Here is a 19910-nt window from a genome sequence, read left to right as displayed (position 1 = left end):
CATATGGCCCAGAATGATGTAGCTGAGTTTGGTCTCTCATCTGCTTCCCTTTTATCTCTTTCCAAAATCCACTTTGTCTCCTCTTTGACTGCAGCTGACATCCTAATTTTACTATTTCCTTTTATTCTTAATTGGATGTTACACAGATGTCAAAAACTGGCTGACAAAGCCTCGCAAAATTGATTTAGGTGCAATATGTCTAGCAGCAAAAGAAAAAAGACTCAAAAGAGAGTATCTGTTTAACTTTAAAGTGAGAGATCCAAAGACAGACAGGCTTGCTTAGATCTGCTGCTGCAGGGCCTTTATCTTGAGAAGAGGCTTAAAAAAGTCTGTAATTCTAGTAAAAACATAATTAGAATGTATATTTTGTGTTTAGGTAATTATTACTTTTCACATGTGAGTGCTCATTTGCTCCTCCTGTTTCACTGTACTGGGCCTCTGCATGCCTTTAGGCCTGTCATACATGTGTGTGCCTGTTGGCTAGTAATATCATTTTCCTACTCTACTACAGTATTTCTATGTCAATGCAGCTTTTTGTGTGCATTGCGCTCGTTTTTAGGAGGTTTATAAACAGAATCGCAATCGAGTTTATTGCCAAGTAGGTTTGCACCTACAAAGGATTTGACTTTGTGTTGATGGTGCAGAAAAAATAGATATATATAGACAGAATCTATAGCTATATACACAGTAGAATGTGTGTTAATGTAACGTAGAAGGTCTGGAGATGCTAGCTTCTAGGTCGTAAAACGGGGGAGGGAGAGAGGCAGTGTCAAGGGGATCTCTTGGCCTTGTTGATAAGGCTGGTAGCGGATGGGAAGAAACTGTTCTTGTGGTGTGAGGTTTTGGTCCTGATGAACCACATCCTCCTGCCAGAGGGGAGTGACTGAGATAGTTTGGGACTGGGGTGCGAGGAGGTACAATCTTCCCTGCACGCCTCAGAGTAGGGCTGGGCGATATGGAAAAAAAACTATATCATGATATGGATTATTTTATATCACGATAACGATATATATCACGATATACCACAACTGATGTTGCATTTTATGTTTTCATAGTCCGTCAGATGGACAGGGTTGAAAAAAATCTTTCATCGTCTATTTTTTACCCATCATCTTGTTTCCTAATATGAGAATCCCAACTCCAAACCAAGAACACCAGTTATGCAATTTGCGGCCATGACAGTGAACAGTATAGAATCTTGGCTATTGCGCTGCAGTAATTAATCATTTAATATTCATTTGTTATTGACATTTTATAAAATTCCAAGGCCAGGTTTTTCTCTTGTCTTTCACTTACTCATATAAGGCTGTGTTGCTCTACTCATCCACATGTCCGTAGTCAACGCATAATGCGTCGCACCACTGCGTACCTCTCTCTCCACTTCAGCCCGACAACTAGCATATAAGCCAGGCAGCTCCACTTTACTGAAATGTTTTCGACAAGGCATCACATATCTGGGATCGAGTGTACGGACGAGGTCCCGAAAGCTGTCTTTCTCGACTATGTAAACGGGGGCCATGCCTTTACAGATATAGCGTGAAATAGCACCTGTGATCTGCTTGTGTCGCTGAGATGTCTTCTCATATTGTGATCCTTGGGCGAATGCTTCCTTAAGCTTCGGCTGTGAGAATTTCTTTCCAGTGCTTCCTGTATTTTCATCCCTTGTTTGTTTTGATCGGAGTTGTTGTAGTTTCCCGTGTTCTTGTTCATGATTTTTCTTCAGGTGGTAAAAGAGGCCGGAAGTATTTGCATCAGCCGCTGGAACGGCTTTGCTGCACAGTTTACATATCGGCTGCGTTTGTTCTTTATCAGATGGCTGAAATCCGAAATATAACCAAACAACCGAGCTGCCTCCCCTTTTGGGCAAAAGTGGTGTTTGTTGTGTCTGTGACCTGGCAACCGTTTCGGACTCTGTAACCGCTGCTGTGGTAACATCTTCTTGGGTGTCCATCATTCATTTTTTTTCAAGCCAGAAAGAAATTTCGCGGGCTCTCTCCGTCAGTAATGTCGCAAACGTATGGTGCAAAGCCGCGTGACGTAAAGCGGTGTAGTGTCGCAAAACCACGTTCTATACACATTATCTTTTTATTCTCTTTTTTTTTTGTTATATACACTTAGAGTTTGCATAGCAAAAACGCAAAATGTTATATTAACAAATTATATTAAAGTGTATATTAGCAGTAATAATAATAATAAAAAAGTTTATCACGATAGAAAAAAATAGAGGAGAAAGGTCACGATAGACATGTTTCTCTCGTCCTCACGATATATATCGCCATATCGCCCAGCTCTACCTCAGAGCCCTGAAGGCGTACAGATCCTGGAGAGATGAAAGATTGCAGCAAATCACCTGCTCTGCAGACCGGATGACACGCTGCAGTCTGCCCTTCTCCTTGGCGGTGGCACCAGCGTAACAGATGGTGATTGAGGAGGTGAGGATGGACTCAATGATGGAGGAGTAGTAGTGCACCATAGCTGTTCTTGGCAGGTTGAAGTTTTTCAGCTTCCGCAGGAAATACATCCTCTGCTGGGCTTTCTTGGTTCACAGTGTCAACTGTGGAGTCACAGAGGGTGATGGGGTCCCTGCACCAGGTCACCAGATGGTCAGCCTCCCACCTGTAGGCGGACTCGTCACTGTCAGAGATAGGTCCGATTAGAGAGGCGTCGTCTGCGAACTTCAAAAGCTTAACAGTATACGTATAATATATAGAAAGAAACAATCAGATTAATCCTGTTTAATCAATTATTGAAATAATCGTCAACTGATTTAGTAAGCGATTAATTGTTAAAGGCATACTATGCAACATTTTTCAGTTAATTAATGTGTTCCATAACGTTTTGGATGATTAAATTAGTCATTTCAGGTTGAACAAAGGTTTTCTCGGCCGCCCTGGTGGTCTGTGGGGGAAATACCGCACTTGCAATTGCAGGACCCCTCGGCCCGCGCCCACAGGCTCAGAAGTCTCGCGAGAGTCGGTCTTGCTTTACGGCGAGAACTGCTACACGCCCCCAGTTAAAAGCATGCTCGTTGCTAGCACAGTGGCGGTCTTTGTGCAGTTATCATGGCGGAACCAGCGTGAAAACAGCGAAAGCCCATGTCAGAGCAGGCAAGAAAGAGGAAAAGGGATCCGGACAGAGAGAGGAGTCGTACACGGGTGAACATCGGGCAAGCTTTTTCCGAATGGCGAGAGCTAAAATAAAAAGAAGGCTGCAAGGCTGACGCGGACCTCGCGTTTCTGCTGATGCGATTGTAAGTAACATTGGAATGGTTTCTCTCTCTCTGTGTGCATATTCATACTTTCACTGTGTTAGTCATTCGTTGTGTTCGCCTGTCTGCTAAGCTCAAAACAACCGCGCCTGGCTTGACGGAGAAACCAGGAGAACAGCTGAGCATATTTACGTCAGTTCACTTTTACTTTCGCCCTCTGGGGGGAGCCTCGCTGGAAAATCAACACCGGTTGCATAGTGTACCTTTAAATGAAGTATAGAGACTGTCTCAAAATTCAATTCAGTTTATTTTTATAGCGCCAATTCACAGCACGTCATCTCAAGGCATTTTACAGTTCACCAGATCATCCAGTCAACGGGATTTATAGTTTTCTATCTAAGGAAAACCAGTTGATTTTATCGACTCATTGACTCGAAGGCAATCCCACACACTAAGCATGCTTGTAGCGACAGTGGAGAGGAAAAACTCCCTTTGAACAGGAAGGAACCTCCAGCAGAACCAGGCACAGTGTGAGCGGCCATCTGCTGAGGCCCACTGGAGTTCAAGGAGACAGAAGCAGAGATAGAAAAAGAAGCATCGATACAAAAGGCAACTGTAAAAGGCGGCCCAGTCAAGGACACACAGCCAGGCAGACGAGCTCCGAGCCAGCTCCCCTATCAGAGGATGAAGAGAGCACATCCAGTTAGTCACAGTCAGAGAAACAGGACTACACTGGAAAACAGGCAAATCTCCAACATCTAGAAACAAAGGTGTTGATGGCAGCAACAGCTGATATTTCTCTCCAGAATGGAGTCACAGCCAAACAGGAACAGACCAGATGAAGCTACTATGAGAAAAAGCAGAGAGAGCAGAACGTTAGAGATTGAACTAACAGATTCTGCAGAGTGGGAGAATAGAGATAGAATGATGAAAGAGCGGACCCTATGTCCTCCAGCATTCTTAGCCTATAGCAGCATAACTATAGAGCTAGCTCAGGATAACCTGAAATTATAAAAATTAAGTAAACATTTTGCATGTAAGATTTTTCGTCAATATGTTCTATCCACGACTCCTCAAGTAGAAGCGTTTCAGCTTCACATGGATTCATTTCGTAAAAGCTTTTCTGTAAGTAACCTTTGGTTATCCGATGAATCAATAAAATAAAATAAAATAATTGGACAGATCCACCAGGAGCTCTCAGGGTTACCTTTGGCCTCTGTGCTGTCTCTCTGATTGATGCCCTACGTGCTTCGTCTGTTGGTTCTGGAGAGGCGCCCTTTCTCGGCAGGTTTGTTGTTTCATGTTTTCCTTCAAGGTTGAGGGTTTTAGCTCTGAGGGCAAATCACAGACTTTTCATAATTTTTATAACTCCGCCCTGACTCCTACTTCTCCTCAACTTTGTCTCTTAGTTACTCTTCTTTAGTGGCGTTGCAGCCTTTTAGAAAAACCTTTGTTCATACCGAACAACATGGTGCTTGGATCACATACAGGTGGTTTTCATTTGTCTAATTATGTGACTTTAGAAGGTGGTTAGTTTCACCAGAGCTTTTTAGGGCAGCATAACAAGGAAGGTGTTATAGAACAGGACATTTTTTTGCAGATTCATCTCATATCATGATACTTAAAAAACATCTAAATTATAGGTTATAATTTTATAAAATAGGCAAAAGCCAAAAAGGGGATGGAGAAGTTGATGTTAGGTTTCTGCATATCTTTCTTGCAGCTGCATCTGTGATTGATTTAATTAAAGCACCTTTCTAGGTGTCTCTAGTGAACGTCTGACTCTATTAACCAGTTTATGGGTTTGTCTTCTTGTTATCGTCGTACACAAAGCTGTCAGGTTGAAACTCGCTGTTTTGAATCCTTGTAGTGAGCGTTGCCATGGTGACGGCAGTATCCGCACAGCGTGAAGTGGAGGAAGAGCTCGTGGTGCTCAGCGTGGTAGAGAGGGAGACTGTTTGAAGGTAGCGATTGGTTGGAGCGGAGGATGATGTCATGTGTTCAGCCGGAGGTTTCAACTCGTCTCATCTTGCAGACTTTGCTCCAGCGATGGGTTTTGGTTCTTTGCGCGTGCCGTCTAACAGCACGCCACGTGTTTATGTCCATCAGAGCTGATATGCAATTAGTTCAGATGCACACACACAAAAACTGAAACCGAGGAGGAGCCAGAAGAAGCAGGGAGGGAGAGGAGGCGTGTGTCATACTGAGCATGCTCTTTGTGTTAACTTCCTGCCCTCTTTCTCTCCAACAGAGAGGAGCGTTCAGAGAAGCCGGCATTCAGCAACAGCAGCAGGAGAGGATCAGACGCCCTGGACTCGGCAGAGAGGACAAAAAGATCCATTCCAGAGGAGATACATCCATCAAACGGGGATTTTCAGGATTTTTATGGCTCTGTGTTTTTGTAGGTGTGACTGAATGAAGCTGACTTTGTATTTTTGAAATAGAGCTTTTCTCTTCCTCTCTTCTCTCTTTGTGAAACTTTAGACGGTCGGTCTGAGAGACAGAGGCAGCTGAAGGGAATTTTTTTTTTTTTCCCAGGCTTCACTTGCGTCACTCCTTTCGATTTCTGTTTGTGTTATCTCTCTCTGCCCTTTCCTGATGATGTTTGGTTTCTCATGAAAGCACGAGGAGGAGTTTCTTAAGAGTCTGAGCCTGAAAACACTTTCACTTCAGCTCTACCAGGGAACATACCGGACTCTGTGTCCCTTTGTGGGAAGTTTAAGGAGGAATAAAAAAAGGAAAATGGGCTCAGAAAAGGGCTCTGAGTCTCCTCATTCATCAGTCAGCAGCGTTCCCAACCCTAAGTGCCGAGCAGCTGGGAAACGCCAGGGCCGTATCTCCTTCCACAGCCTCTTCCACAGCAAGAGGGGCTCTCGGAGTGGAAGGGGCCCCAAAGGAGGAGCGGCCACTCCTTTAACTCATCATCATCATCATCAGCCGCTGCCTTCAGCCTTGAGTTCAACGCCAACCGCAGCCTCCGCCACGACCACCACAGCAGTTACAAACAGTAAGGATGCAGCCTCAAGCACCCCCTCCAAGCCGCTCTCCTCCAGCCAGCCGTCCCTCAGGGGAGCCGCCGCATCCGGGGAACCCAACCTCCTGGAGTGCCCGCTGTGCCTGGTGCGCCAGCCCGCCGAGCAGCTGCCCGAGCTGCTGGGCTGCAGCCACCGCTCCTGCCTCTGCTGCCTGCGGCAGTACCTCCGCATCGAGATCACCGAGAGCCGCGTCCAGCTCAGCTGCCCCGAGTGCGCCGAGAGGCTGGCCCCGCGGCAGGTGGCCGACATCCTGGACGACGCCGCCCTGCTGGACAAGTACGAGGAGTTCCTGCTGAGGAGGTGCCTCGCCTCTGACCCGGACTGCAGATGGTGCCCGGCGCCCGATTGTGGGTAAGTAACGGTCCACTGCGCCTTCAGAGAAGATCCTCCAGGCTTTATGTGTTTAACTTTTCGTTTCTAAGACACCAGACATGTCCTGAGCTGCAGATATTTAGTCATAAGGACGGAAAAAACTTCCAAGTTATGAATTAAAAACTAAACTTAAAAGAGGCAAAGGAAAAACTCAAATAATGAGGTAGATATTATAGAAACATAGTTTGATAATGAATACTAAAAATGTCAAATTAGGATCAGTTTGGTCCATTTGAGCAACTTTAAAACTCAAATTCTTGTTCTGTCTGTAATTATTGCACAATTATAGCGTAGCTTTGACTCTTATCTTTCACATATTTAAGGGAAGTCATTATTTGCAATGAGTGAAAACAAGGAAGTTTTACTGCAAAAATGATCTAGAAATAAGTGAAAATTTCTTAAATTAAGTGTATTTACCCTTGATTTGAACAGGTAAATTTGATAATTTGCCAATGGAATTAGTATTTTTACCCTTAAAATAAGATAATTAGTTAATATGCACTTGGAATAAGACTATGCAATTGTGTTTTCTTATTTTAAATCTAAATTGTCTTGTTCCATTAGCAAAATATCTCTTTAATCTCCTCAATTTAAGAAGAAATGCACTTACTTTAAGAAAAAATGACTTATCTAGGTTTAGATTTTTTCCAGAATGCACACTGGAAAAAATCGAAATCTGGATAAGTAATTTTTTCTTAAAATAAGTGCATTTGTCCTTGAATTGAGGAGGTAAAAGAGACATTTTGCCAATGGAACAAGACAATTTACACTTAAAATAAGAAAACACAATTGCATTGTCTTATTTCAAGTGCATATTCTCTAATTATCTTATTTTAAGAGTAAAAATACTCATTCCATTGGCAAACTACCTCATTTACCTACTTAGAATAAGGATAAATACACTTAATTTAAGAATTTTTTACTTATTTATAGATCTTTTTTGCAGTGTATGTAATCTGACTGAGCCCCGGCTGCGGATGAAGGCGTTTATTTTCAACGCATGTTTTGGAAGTTATATACAGTATAAAGGAGGAGATGCTTCGACCCGATCAGATAAAAAAGTGAGAGGCTGAAAGTGAGATCTGAGAGGCAGTAAGTGGGTTAGAGAGCTGCGAGCTTCTCTGTGGTCGGAGAGAGTCAGAGGCTGAGCTGCTCCGTTTCTGGAACAAATGAGAGGCGTCTGTTTGATCATAAAAAGCAGGAGTGATTCACTGTCGTTGGGTTTCAGCAGGCTGTGATATTCTTCTCCTGCTCTGGTTTAGACTAAAAAACCCAGGTAGAGTCAGAGGGGAAAGCCACAGAATCTCTGCGGTAGCTGGAAAAACCTGATTTCATCTCAGGTCTCTGCTTTCTGTCTCACTCTCAGACGGGTTTTTTTTTTTTTGACAATGAAAGTGATTTTTCTTTTTTTTTTTTTTTTTTTTTTTTTTTTTTTTTTTTTTGTTTAGCAGAAGCAGCAGAGCGGCACTAAGTTAAAGAGGAAGCTGCCATTAATATAAAAAAAAAATCCAAAACCTGATTATTTACCAGGAACTTATTAATTAAAGCAGGGGTTTTTTCTTAATTTGAGATTTTTCATCATTTTAATCTCATAGCTCTATATTTCCTCCAAATCTTAAAGGTTTAACTTCAGCTGTAGAGTGACATCTGGTGGTAGAAACCTATAACTACAGCTAACTTTAGCCCTTCCAATCTTAAGCTTTACTTGTAGTTTTCCGCTCAATAATTCAGAAATTGTTTCTTTTTTACCAAACAGCTGTTTTAGAGCCGTCATCTGTTGAATTAAACTTTATTTTATTGTTATTGTCTGATTTCTGCCTTTTTTTAGTACGTAGGTTTAAAAGGTTTGTAGACATGTTGCTGGATTTCTCAAAAACGATCTTTTGCAGACGTAGATCCAGAAATGGATTAAAATAGGCGGCTTTTGAAGTTAATAATTCCTTTAGCGGTTCGTGGAACTGTTTTTGGAGAATAGTTTAATTTCTTTTGTTGCCCAAGTCTAACATCAGTATGATGTCAAGTTAAAATTACATTATTTTAACACCAGGGTTGCTAACTGTTTCTTTAAGTCTCCGATTTTTTGCGGACATACAGGAAGTTTAATGTCTGCAGAAATCTTCCAAATGATGCCCCACTTTGTCTTTACTACATGCAGTTCGATCTAATGTTCAAACCATCATATCTGCTCATAGATCCCTGTCAATTTTCCACATTAAAAGCAATAAACATCTAATCTTCCGTAATGTTACATGATACTATTTATTTTTATTACTTTAGTGAGGCTGCATGCCTCTGAGGAAGGTTAGCAGAAGTTAGTAGGACAGCAGGGTTTATCTCTGTTAACCACTTTAATTTTGAGTTTCTTAAATATCTATTAAAGCCTGGGAAATGTTTGCAGTAAATTTTGTCAAACTATGTTCCTATTTCAAATTTGGTGGCGGCTGCCAAGCAGACGGCATGTCTCTGCTTTCTCACATTTAAATGAGATGCTAAGCTTTCATTTAGGGGAAATTCTACTTATTTATGTAAATTTAGCTTTAAAAAAATCTTTATATTTATAACAGGATGTAATTGGGATCTGGAAAGTTCACCAGTTTCTCCCTTTATGCACATATTCAGGTGCAGAACAAGCCTTCTTGCAGCCCTAGTAACTTTTGTAAAGGAGTATGCCTTAATATGCAAAAATAATCTAGAAATAAGTAAAAATTTCTTAAATCAAGTGTATTTACCTTTAAATTTAGTAGGTAAATGGGATGATTTGCCAATGGAATGAGTATTTTTACTCTTTAAATAAGATATTTAGATAATATGCACCAGTAATAAGACAATGCAGGTGCTTTTTCTTATTTTAAATGTAAATTGTCTTGTTCTGTTGGCAAAGTGTCTCACTTACCTCCTCAATTCAAGAACAAATGCACTTATTTAGATTTCCATTTTTTTAGGGTAACATATTTTGTACACTGGAAAACATCTAAATCTAGATAAGTCATTATTTCTTAAAATAATTGCATTATTTCTTGAATTTAGAAGGTAAAAGACATATTTTGCCAATGGAACAAGAAAATTTACATTTAAAATAAGAAAAACTATAACATTGTCTTATTTCAAGTGCATTTTATCTAAATACCTAAATACCTTTTGAGAAATTTTTACTTATTTCTAGATCGTTTTTCCAGTGTAGGGCTCCTACAGTTTTTTTACTGCAATAATGTGAACCAAATTATACACTGGAAAAAGAAAAAAAAAAACAGATTTAAAGATAAGTGCAAATTCTTAAAACAAGTGTTTTTCCTTTGATTTAAACAGGAAAATTAACTGATCTGTCAAACACAATATATTTGCACTTAAAATAAGAAAATGGGTTTATTTTTCTTGTTTTTACCATAAATCCTCTTATTCCAAACTGTGCTTTTTACCACCTGAAAACAAAGGAAAATAGAAACTACTTGGAATTCAATTTTTGAAACATTTAACTGCTTTTCTCTCTGGCCTCCAGGCTAACGAATCAGAAAAATGAGCCTCAAGCGTTCAGTAACTGAATTGCATTTTTGTTTGAAGGCTGCTGTCAATCAAAAAGCTCATGAACAAAGTTTTTGGGTCCAAATCCTGCTGTGCTTCAGTCAGTGGGTTAAAATATCCCAGATCACCACTCTTTGAAGCAAAGGTAAAGACTGTATCTGTATTAATAATAATAAAGCTGTAGAATCACAGGGTAAATGATGATGGAAAGCACATCTTTCTGTTTAAATTGACTCTAACCTATTTAAACCTAAACTGACTGTTAGGCCTTAATGGGGAAGTTTTATTCTGTTACGCTGCGTTTCCGTCACATTTTTTTTGAATGGTTAGCCTTCCCGTTACGTTGGGAAACCCCAATCAGAACAGAAACATGAAGCACGATTAGGAAATTGTAACTTCGTGATGGAAGACATCATGCAGTGTTTTGGAAATTTCTAAATTTCACAACAGATGAGTAAGAAAAAGGAAAAAAAGTCAAAATACGCAACAGAAACTTTAACCTTAAAGGCATCTAGTTGGTATTTTGGTTCCTGTTGCAGTTTTTACACAATCCTTGTTTGGATTTTAATATTTTGCTGATGTCACAATGTTGATGTTAACTTTTCATCTTAGTCTACATCCGAGCCCAGTTTAAACTTCTTAATATTTCTTAAACATTTGTAGTTTTTTTTTTTACTTTGGACATCCTACAGCCAATAACTTTTCCGCTGTTTTTTCTTCAGTTGTTTTTTTTAATTAAATCCTAAGTAGGGCTGCAGCTAATGATTATTTTGCAAAATTATTATTCTTTTGGTTATTTTTTTGATTAATAATCAGATAAAGAGCCAAACTTGTCCTCCTCTGAAGTTCTGGATAGAGCATGTTGACAGTCACTTTTTTTTTTATCTTAAATGCAAAATGTTCATTTTTCATTGTTCATTTTTTTTTTTTTTTTTTTACAATCTTTGTATAATTCCTGCTGTAAGTGGCTCACTCTGTCAGCTAAAGCAGTGGTTCTCAAACTTTTTCTGTCATTCCCCACTTTGGACAAGGGGGAATTTTCAAGCCCCGCCTGTCCCCTTCGCCCCAACACAATGCTAATGAAATATGCAACAATCTTAAAATGTTCCAATTTTATTGAAGTAACAAGTAGTATCTAAATACAAACTATCTACATCAAATAACAGCAAGCTCAAAAATAAAGAAAATAAAAATGCAGCTGTGTCAAAATTTGTATCAAGCTCAAAGATAGAAAAAATTAAAGTGCCACTCTGCAATCTGTTAATAAAAGAAAAGACGTGAAATCCATCTGGCAATACAGGTCTATTTATCCCTGCATTAGTGGCTGCAATGAGCCTGTTTTGCATTGCACAGTTTCTCAAAACGGGGTTGCAGGCTTGATACTGCCACTCTCAAGTCATGCTCAATGTTCAGCTGAGATCTGTATTTTGTTTTCAGTGAAGCAACAGTTGAAAAGCCCATCTCACAGAGATATGATGTGGCAAAGGGAAGAAGAATGCACACAGCTCTCTGCCCGATGAGTGGAAACTCCCTCTCCACTCCAAACCAGAATTCACTATGAGTCTGAGCATTAAACCTGAGCCTCAGGGTGGAGTCAGACTTCATTTCAATAAACTGGTCCTATTTATTTAAGATAAAATATTTCAAATTCAGTTATTTATGATCAACCTGCGCCGTCAATCCCGGCGCATGTGCGCTTTATTTGCAGTCTGGGCGCTGAGGGTAAACATGCTGTGTCTCTGACTGCAGCGCTGAGAGGGAGAACAGGGTTGGGATGGAGGAGGCGCCCCACGGCAGCACCTGCCGCTGGAGGACAAGAAAAGGAACGATACGTGCTTTCGCGTAAGAGTCTCCAAAAGTCGCTAATTTGTCGCTAGTCGCTTTTTTGATAAAGAGTCGCTGGAGGGGTCTAAAATATAGCGACAAAGTCGCTGAGTTGGCAACACTGGGGCGCGAAAGTTTATTCCGTTACAAATAATATGCCGACATCACGTCAATCATTATTTTGGCACTTCAGTTCCAGGTGAAATTTTTCTCATATCTAATGTTCTTTTAATTAGACTGCATGTAGGCTAGTAATGATTAATTTGTGGGTTTGATTGGTCTAAAAAGCGGCAACATACAGCTATAAGGACAGTTTGCTCTCACACGTTCTACATTTATAGTCACACACACACACACCGGAACTTGGCGCGCCCCACCTGTCACGTCTCAATTCCCCACCAGTGGGTCGCGCCACACACTTTGAGAAACGCGGAGCTAAAGGAACATTTGCACTTAAAATAAGATAATGGATTTATTTTAAGGATGCACGATATTGGGATTTTGGCCGATATCCGATATGCCGATATTTTAAAACTCATGTAGCCGATAACCGATATCGATACTGATGTTAAAGCTGGACAAAAATAAGTAGTCATTGAAAATAGCAGTTTTGTTATCCATTTCTGACACTTTGAAAAATAATATACTCAAATATATTTTCATATGCTGATATCAAATAGATTTTTAAAAACGCGGTATCGATCTATTTTACTTTCAAAAGCTCGTGAAATTTCATCGTTCTGTTAAAAACTCTCGTGATATTTTGCAAATTCTTGTGAGATTTTTTTAGTAAAATAGATCGATGCTGCGTCAATATATCAACATATAAAAATATGGCAACATTTGGTGAATTTTCGGGGGATTTCGTAGCATAACGATGACATATAGCAATATTTCATTAGTAAAAGAGATTGATATGGTGTTTTTAAATGGCAATATATCAGCATATGAAGGTATTGGGATATTTTAATGTATCAATATTTTTTCCCTCGTCTTTAGAAGTTTTTAAGTCTGTAAAAAAGAAGTTTTTGAGGAAGAAGAAGAAGTAGTATTTATTTATTTATTTTTTTTTTTAGACTTTAGAAACTCAGAAGCTGATCAAATATCGGGTTAAATATCGGTGGGGTGGTCGATGTCTGATATTCAGTTTTAAGGCCAATACTGATAGGGGGCCGATTATATCGTGCATCCCTAATTTATTTTTCTCGTTTTTACCATAAATCCTCTTATTCCAAACTGTGCTTTTTACCTCCTGAAAACAAAAGAAAATACAAATTTGTTGGAATTAAATTTTTGAAACATTTAACTGCTTTTCTCTCTGGCCTCCAGGCTAACGAATCAGAGAAAAGAGCCTAAAGCGTTCAGTAACTGAATTGCATTTTTGTCTAAAAGGCTGCTGTCTTCTATAATTCCTGCTCTAAGTGTCTCACTCTGTCAGCTAAAGGAACATTTTAGAGTCTCTATACTTCCGTTAACGATTAAATCATTACTAAATTAGTTAAATTAGAAACTAATTATTTCAATCATCGATTAATCCAATTAATTGTTCCAGCCCTAATCCTAAACCTCGTTAATGCGCCGATCGCAGGAACAAACAGGAACATTATTATTGGTGCTACTGATCAGCACTTTTATCCCCTTTAGATATATTTAATCTCACTCAGTTTTTAATGTATGCTCATCGTTGGAGCTTTGCACTGCAAAAAATGTAAATCTTAATAAGTAATTTCTTTCTTAAAATAAGTGCATTTTATCCTGAATTGAGGAGGTAAATGAGACACTTTGCCACAGGAACAAGACAATTTACATTTGAAATAAGAAAAATCAATTGCATTGTCTTATTTCAAGTGCATATTATCTAATTGACTTATTTTAAGTGTAAAAATACTCAATCCATTGGCAAACTATCTTATTTACCTGCTCAAATTAAGGGTAAAGACACTTGATTTAAAACATTTTTACTTAATTTCAGATCCTTTTTGCAGTGTGGTTGGAAAGAGAGTGACTCATTGTGGTGATTGTCGAGGTTTGAATGCCAGTTATATATGTTTTTATCTGGTTGATTAGCCTGTTCTGGGTTTCGTATAGAAATACCGTCAGCCCACACCCCAACTGTCCGCATCTGATTAAGGTTCCGCCCACCATCAGACCCATCCAGTCACCTGGCCTCTCGTTCTGTTTTCAGGGCCTCCTTGTTATTATGGTGTGAGTCATCCATGAGTGCAGATGGAAATAAACCTGAAGCCTTTTTTTTCTTTATTTCTCCAAACTATTGTGTAAAGATTAGCTTTGCCGGTTCATCTTAACCCTTCTTACATTCAGCTGGGTTTGGATTTTCTTTCCTTCTGTGAGTAAAACCTTTTAAAGGATGGGCTCATCTGATTCATCTTGGATAGATTCATGTTTATTATCTTGTGTTGGTTGAAAACATTTTGGGACAGAGCAGCTAAAGACAGTTTCTGAGTAGAGATGTCAAGATGTGTCGTTCTTGCAGTTTCCTGTTGGAAACAAAATAAAACCCATGTGTGGCAGGAAAGGCGAGGCTGCTGGCCTGAATATGGAAGAGGACGATCCTCTGACTGACGCCAGCGGTGACTCAGCCCCTCTTTAATTCAGACAGGTTGACAAAAGTCCAAATTGTTATTCAGCACAAACATCCGGAGCTGCAGAGACGAATGAGTGGCTGATGGTTTTCCCTAGAGGGGAGGGAAGGCTGTGAACTTCTTCAGAGTGTTTTTGAAAGCTGAAGAAGGACTCATTTATGGAGACGTGACCTGATTTATCTGGTGGTTTTTAAGAGTTCACTATTACTGAAATGAGTAAAAAGTGTAAGTGTAGCAGCTGGATCTGATTGAAATCACACTGATGAAGATGGCTGCATGAATTAATAAAATACCTGGTCTTTAGTTTTCTTTAAAGCTTTATGAACCGGTCCCAGTCAAGTTATTCATGGTCTTTTTCTACACTGCAAATAATCTAAATCTAGATAAGTCATTTTTTCTTAAAATAAGTGCATTTGTTCTTGAATTGAGGAGGTAAAAGAGACATTTTGCCAATGAAACAAGACAATTTACACTTAAAATAAGAAAACACTATTGCATTGTCTTATTTCAAGTACATATTATCTAATTATCTTATTTTAAGAGTAAAATTACTCAAATTAAGGGTGAATACACTTAATTTAAGAATTTTTTACTTATTTCTAGATCATTTTTGCAGTGTAAAAAAAAATGTTTTTCCACAAGATCAAAATAATTTTTCTATGTGAAAATGTATCCATCCACTTTAACATTTAGCAGTTGTATTAAGATACATTTTCTTTAAGGAGAGTTTTGCTTCAATAGACGTCATCACTGTTAAACCTCAAGAACACATTATTCCCGAAGAACAACGATATGAAGAAAGCTAAAAGATCCCAAGCAGCCTCATGTTATCCCCTGATCTGAAAAAAATAAAAATAATATTAATTAATTAGTCTGGAAAGGCAGACAGAACCTTTTTCCACGGCTCTGGACTCCAGAAAACAGAAACAGGAGCCGCCGGTTCACCTGAATTACTGCAAAAGTGCTTTTCTTTAAGTCAACATTAAAAAAGAGAGACTGGCCCAATATGGCCTTTATGGAAAGACCAGAACCACTGCTGACCCAAAATAAAACACAATTCCCATCTCACATTTATTAAAGGAAAAGTTGGGTCAGTAAGGAATAATCAATGGATCATTATTAATACCTAAAACTAATACTTTTGCAGTGATTTAATGAGTTTAGCGTTAATCAGTAAAAAAATAAAAGCAATATTTTTCACGATCACTGAGCCCAGGACCGCCTTTGCCCAAATATAGTAGCCCCTCCCTCCTGCCATCTTCCAGCAGTGACGCCACGGTGCGGTAAGCCTAGCGCCATTCTCCCCGCTTTCCAAGCTAAATCAATGGGAACTACTAGACACATCTGCAATCAACAACAATTATTGAAGATTTCCAGAGGACTTCACCATTGAAATTCACCAGAGCTATAGTGAAACTGACAATGCCCACGTGCATGGCAGCTGGATGCTGGAATACATCGGGTAAAAGTGAAAAAAAAGAGTCATTCCACCTTTCTGATTCCTGATCCTCCACGGACGGGTTGGTCGTTGGATCGCCAACTTGAAGAGGGAGGATTTGTCATCGAACTTCTGGCCAGAGAAAAAACCCGTAATATGTAGCCAACATTTGGAAGAAGAATGTTTTCAAGATGACTTGGATAATAGCGCGTTGTGACAAACACCAGATACAGCACTGGGACTTGATCAACAGCCGATACCGCACCGTGACGTCACAAACCAGTAGGTGGCAGTAGTGTTCTTTGACAAACATGGATGCCTCCAATAAAGCACATTCAAATGGAAATTACTCTTAATTAAAAACATTGATCATTTATTGAACAGAATGTAATAATTTGAATTCTGAATATGACCGGACTTTTCCTTTAAAAAAGGAAATTTCAAGATATCCAAAATATTTAGTGCACCGAATGTAGAGTGTAATCAACACAGCATTTTAGAATGGAACTTTGTACCACCGGTCAAGCATAGTGGTGGAGGTATGGTGGTCTGGGTTTACTGGTGGTTTCTGCTTGAGAATCTAGATAGCTTGCTGTAAATGAAACATGAATTTCGGTCTCTAATCCAGCACTTGCATCGGTTAGAGGTCTTTCAAATGGAAAATGATCCATAGGAAGAAATGACTCTTTCATGGAGCCATATGTGTTCATTTTTAACACCATATGCTTGTTTCTTCTTAGCCCTCCGTGAAGATCAGAACAGAAAGTGAGCTTAGGTTTATTGGAAACCAGGTCTGATCTGGTGCTCCCAGTATATAATCTAAAGGTAACGACACACGTCTGGTTTCGATGGATTAAACTCATCATTTGTTGTGACTGGTGTTTGTGATGATGCAGAAGCGGCACCACAAGCGCGTTCCTCACCTGTGTTTGTTCTGAAACATGTCTGACTTTGCTCAGCGCCCAGCAGCATATCATGACTAAGACTCCCCTTCAGACGGAACATGTTTGGAATGGGAACACGCCGTGCCCCTGATGTTTGTTGTGGTTCACCTTTGACCCCTTCCTCCTGGTCTGGGCCAATCAGAATCTGTCCTCTGTGACTGTCAGATCTGAGTATCCAGTCAGAACAAAAGGACGGTCTCTCCGCCGTTGGCTCTGGCTGTCAGTTGCCATGGCGACTATCAGTGTGGTGCAGAGGGAGTGTTGCCGGGGTAACGGCGCTTAATTACACTGATCAATACGTGAGCGCTGGACGAGCCTGAGGGCGTCCAGGTGTTGGATTCTGAGCGTTTTCTGTTGAAGGAGGTTGGCTGAGCGTTTCTGGCTCAGACCTGCTGCGGTCGGTGTGTGTCTGTGTGCGCTGAAGCATTTTACGCCCCAGCAGGGCTCTCAGAGGAGATGCACACAGACAGAAGTGTCTGTGCACGTTTCCTCTCTACATGCAACACGTCGGCACTCATGAAGCTCCTCCTGCTTCTCTGAAAGATTCGCTTTTACCCCTTCATGGGAAAAAATGCCTTTCTATAAACAAGTCGCTGGATAGCTAACAAATCCTGCACATATGCTGGAATCGCTCTGAGGAGAAAAACATGAAACATTTGGGGTTTTGTTTTCGTTTCTGCTCCCTCATGCATCCTCATCTTTGGGTCGAGTTTCACTCAGAAAAAATTGACATGATCAGCATGAGATCATACAGTGTTATATTGCAAATAGACCCTCATTAGTCATGATGATATATTGAAATTACACAGTTAGATGTTGAGTCAGACAGACAGACAATCATGGTCGGTGAAACCAAACTGGAACTTCTCAGCTACAAAACCAGCTCATGGCAGCGTCATGATGAGGGGGTCCTTCTCTCTTTGAACATACGGTACGCACCAGTTTAATGCTTAAAGGCATTATGGAGGATTTTTAAAAACAAATCGCCCTCTCCACTTAAAAAAAAAAAAATGCACGTGCAAGAGCGTGCACAAGCCCATTTCTCCTCGTGCACGCCCTGTTTAAAATGTGCTGTTCTCATAGCTCATACAAGCTAACTGTGTCCAAATACAGCAGGGACTATATAGTGGACTTTATAGTAAACTCAGTTAACTGACCGTTCTGACAGACGATCACTGCTTCTTGCTCCAAAGCATTCTGGGATATATCTGCCTCTTCTGCGGCCTTTCTTCTCTTCTCATTCACTTCGTAGACACTGTTTCTCGTACCACCGTCGGCCATTTTCAAAGAACCGCGGTGAGAAAGGTGAGGTTCAACGACTGTCTGAAACCGTAGCTCACCACAAACATACGCCTGAAAGTGCGCATGCGCAGAAAAATATAGCTAACGGAGCGAGCACGTAGGACGGCCTTACGTAAACGTATCACCAGAATGATTGACAGTTAGGAGGACCACTCATTTAGATGATCCACCCAGAAATAAAAAGGTCGTCAACTATACCTTTAAACATTCAGCCCTCTCCAGCACTGCAAAAATTTGAATCTAAGTAGAGACATTTTTTTTTTAAGTAATTCTGTTTTCCCTTGATTTGATAGAATAGGACTATTTACATTTGGAATAAAATAAAAAGACTATATTGCATTATTTCAAGGGCATAACAACATATAATCTTATTTTAAGGAGAGAAACACTATTTTACAAGCAGATCATCTTATTTCTGGCTCAAACTAATTCATTTTTTTTGTTTTACTTTATCTTAGATCAGCTCTTGAAGTGAATTACCATAATGAAGGGGTTTATTTCTTAGGGTTTCAGTTTGTTCCCAGTAGGACTGGGAATTAATAAATAGATTTCACATTAATACATTTAACAACAAACAGTAATACATATCTTTCTGGGCTCAAGCCCTTCAGGTGTTGGTAATACACATAAAGTTAGCTTGCTGCTACACAGAAGAGAAGAAAGGGTTGCAGCTAGCATGCAGAATCATGCATAGGATAGAAAGTAGAACTTATCCATGCAGCAGTAAGAGTAAAGTCCTGCGATAATGGACTTTTGAAAAGGAACTTTAAGGTCATGGAAATAATAAAGCCCTGGAGAGAAACCTCGACATGCTCATGGTTAGCGCAGAGGATACCCGCAATATTAGTTGACTCTCTAGTGGAGGAAATTTGTTGGTTTGGTTTAGAAAAAGCTGAGAACTGATCTAGTTGGGTTGCCTGAAGACAGCCAGGGAATAAGAGATGATTTCTGCAATCTGAGAGATTAAAAAATGGTAGAGCTTGGTTAAAAGCCACCATGTAAAGATAAACTGATGGACTCCTATGGAGAAAAAAAAACTTACTATTAAATCCTCAAAAGAGAGTCAGTAAATAATTATTATGTTATTTTCCCTGTTTCAGATTTATTCTACCAAACAGATGTGGTTTTTTTTTTTACTTTTGGTGATTTGCACAGGATCTTTGCAGATTTGGTAAATTCTGTTGATCTCATTCATTTTTCATCCCAGAAAACCATCATTTGGTTTACCTTTGGGATCCACTCTAACCGCTGCTTCTCTTACTGGCTGATTCTCTGCTAATCCTTTTAAAGATTTAAAGTGTTGATGTTGTAGGAAAAGCATGTGCATCTGTTTTGTTTTTATTTTCTTACTTAAATTGGTGAATTCTCGTAGAGGTGCAGTTTTTTCCAGACTAACTGGGATGGATGACGTCTCACTGGAATTTGACCTCGTCTCTCAACATGACTGGAAAAAGTGAACTTTTTTTAAAGAGTTGCTATTTTCCAAGCTTTAAGGTTCATCTATTGCAGGGATCACAACAATAAAGCTAAAATTTGTTGCCTTTTTAGAAGGAGTAAACTGCTTTTATCCGTGCAGCCGTGCTTTAGTGACGCAAGTTCTTCCATCACTGCATGATGTCGCACTGATTACGCTTCACAACACCTTGGGCGTTATCTTCCATTTTC

At 39.8% G+C, this 19910-nt stretch overlaps 1 protein-coding gene across 2 annotated transcripts in view; it reads left to right on the top strand.

Annotated features, from left to right (window-relative positions):
• The window catches only part of rnf19b (ring finger protein 19B), a 67594-nt gene that overhangs the window by 33903 nt on the left and 13781 nt on the right, over positions 1-19910 (top strand). For both annotated transcript variants that reach the window (XM_038308363.1, XM_038308364.1), the window contains exon 2: positions 5460-6594. In XM_038308363.1, the coding sequence (XP_038164291.1) occupies positions 5951-6594 (644 nt within the window). In that variant the 5' untranslated portion in view covers positions 5460-5950. The remainder of the gene's footprint in view (positions 1-5459; positions 6595-19910) is intronic.

The sequence above is a fragment of the Cyprinodon tularosa genome, unplaced genomic scaffold, assembly GCF_016077235.1.
Source record: "Cyprinodon tularosa strain WSP-4 unplaced genomic scaffold, ASM1607723v1 ctg635, whole genome shotgun sequence".
NCBI classification, from domain to species: Eukaryota; Metazoa; Chordata; class Actinopteri; order Cyprinodontiformes; family Cyprinodontidae; genus Cyprinodon; species Cyprinodon tularosa.
This window is presented reverse-complemented; position numbering and strand designations above follow the sequence as displayed.